This window comes from Sinocyclocheilus anshuiensis, unplaced genomic scaffold, assembly GCF_001515605.1.
Source record: "Sinocyclocheilus anshuiensis isolate Anshui unplaced genomic scaffold, SAMN03320099.WGS_v1.1 scaffold61, whole genome shotgun sequence".
NCBI classification, from domain to species: domain Eukaryota; kingdom Metazoa; phylum Chordata; class Actinopteri; order Cypriniformes; family Cyprinidae; genus Sinocyclocheilus; species Sinocyclocheilus anshuiensis.
The window spans coordinates 401,457-403,643 of NW_015536473.1; the positions used below are offsets into that span (position 1 = coordinate 401,457).

At 31.0% G+C, this 2,187-nt stretch overlaps 1 protein-coding gene across 1 annotated transcript in view; it reads left to right on the plus strand.

The window, feature by feature from the left end:
- The window catches only part of LOC107703987 (TGF-beta receptor type-2-like), an 18,338-nt gene extending 16,690 nt beyond the window's left edge, over positions 1 to 1,648 (plus strand). The window contains exon 9 of the mRNA XM_016506837.1: positions 1,056 to 1,648. Coding sequence (XP_016362323.1) covers positions 1,056 to 1,063 — 8 coding nt within the window. The 3' untranslated portion in view covers positions 1,064 to 1,648. The remainder of the gene's footprint in view (positions 1 to 1,055) is intronic.
- Positions 1,649 to 2,187: the final 539 nt, after the last annotated feature.

Here is a 2,187-nt window from a genome sequence, read left to right on the forward strand (position 1 = left end):
TGGCTTTACTAAAGTCCCCGAGAATGATTAAAACAGAGTCCGGGTGTTGTTGTTCTGTGTCTGTGATCTGATCAGCGAGTTTCTGTAAAGCCGAGCTCACGTGCGGAGGAATGTAAACACTCACGAGAATGAACGAGCAAAACTCCCACACTACATCAGTATACACCACATCGGGTGGTGTGTACTGCCGAATGTCCAGCAATTCGTCTCTGGTGAAACTGATTGCAGGGATATAACTAAAGACAGGACAAACTAACAAAAACATAAAAACAACTGCGGAGCACGCCACGGAGGCAGCCATCACCGTCGGCGTCATACCTTCAGCCATACCTTCATATATTTATATAAATATATAAATGAAATATAAAAAGCCTAAATTTATTTTATTTCATCTAGTTTTTTTTCAAAGTTTGTTTTTATTTTAAACTTAAATACAAATTACAACTATAGACATATTTAAAAAAAAAAAAAAAAAGATCAAACTCATTAAAATCAACATGAAAGCAAAAACTACAAAAATTAAATCTAATTTAAAATAAAAAACTATAACATTTAACTATAATATTTAAATATCTACTCACTATAGTGCTGTGCTGGTAGATGTAATGTATATTAATCTATTTAATTCTTTAAATCTAAATTTTATTATTTATTTTAATCTATTTTAATTTATTTTAATCACATTTGTATTATTGGTTTTGTTTTTATTACTTATTTTAATTATTTCATCATTTATTTTAATCAAACGTTTTATTATTTATTTGAATATGTTTTTATACTCTGTTTTATCCTTTACTTGTAGATACATTTATTTATTAATCTATTTAACTATTTAAATCTAATTCGTGTTATGTTAACCCATTGTTTTTATTTATTTTAATGATTTATTTAAATCAATTTTATTTATTACAATCATTCATTTAAATCATTAATATATTTAATTTAATCTTATTTTTATTTACTTATTTGTCTTTAGTATTTATTTAACTCATTTTTATTATTTGTTGTCATCTTTTGTTTTTATTATCTGTTTTAATTATGTATTTATTTTAATGTCTGCTGAGCTCCACTATAGAGGAGTGCTGGGATCACGACCCCGAGGCGCGTGTGACGGCGCAGTGTGTCGTGGAGAGATTCGGTGAAATCAGCAGCGCTGTGATCTCGCCCCTCAGTGCCGACACCAAGAGCGCACAGGATTCTGGGATCGATGAGAAGGAGTTCTGAACCGCAGACACCCGTCTGTCCAATCAGCTGATGAAGGCTGTTTAAGACAAACGTGTGACATTTGCACTTTACAGGATCAGCTAAACACACCACATCCACGCATGCGTACAGCACAGGTGACGTTTATTTAGCTATGAACTCATACTCCATATCCAGAGTGCGTGTATGACGCCAGCCGCTTGTTAGCAATCATTATAAGCTTCAGGGAAAATCTGCTTCGCTGACGTGAAACAGTCAAACACAGAGGAACGGGAGTCCTGACACAAAGGATTCTGGGACGTGTGAACTCGTACCAAGAAAATCCAAGAGACCCTTTGTGAACTTACAGTATTATAAAGCCACAAGATGATTATGAGCGATAAATCAGATCAAATCCAGCTGGTTTAAGTGTTTATTAAAAAAAAAATATATAAAATAACTAGCGCTGTCAAACGATTAATCGCGATTAATCGAATCCAAAATAAAAGTTTTTGTTTACATAATATATGTGTGTGTGCTGTGTATATTTATTATGTATATATAAATACACACACATGCATGTATATGTTTAAGAAAAATATGTTATGGTTATATATTAAATATATTTATATATAATATAAAATATAAGAATATAAATGTATATACATGTAAATATTTTCAAAATATTTACTGTATGTGTGTGTATTTATATATACATAATATACACAGTACATATACATATATATTATGTAAACAAACACTTTCATTTTGGATTCGATTAATCGCAATTAATCGTTTGATTCAAGCACTAAAAATAACCAAAAAGAACTGAGCCAAAGATGATCTGGATTATAGAGATGAAATATGAATTCTGCTGTTTTTGAGACTCTCAGGTGAAGCTGTTTGTTTATTAATGTGAAAATCTAAAGACTTTTACACACATGCCTTACGTTTAGATTATTGTTGATGATCAGTTAACGAGGATCTGAAATATCAATATTCAGG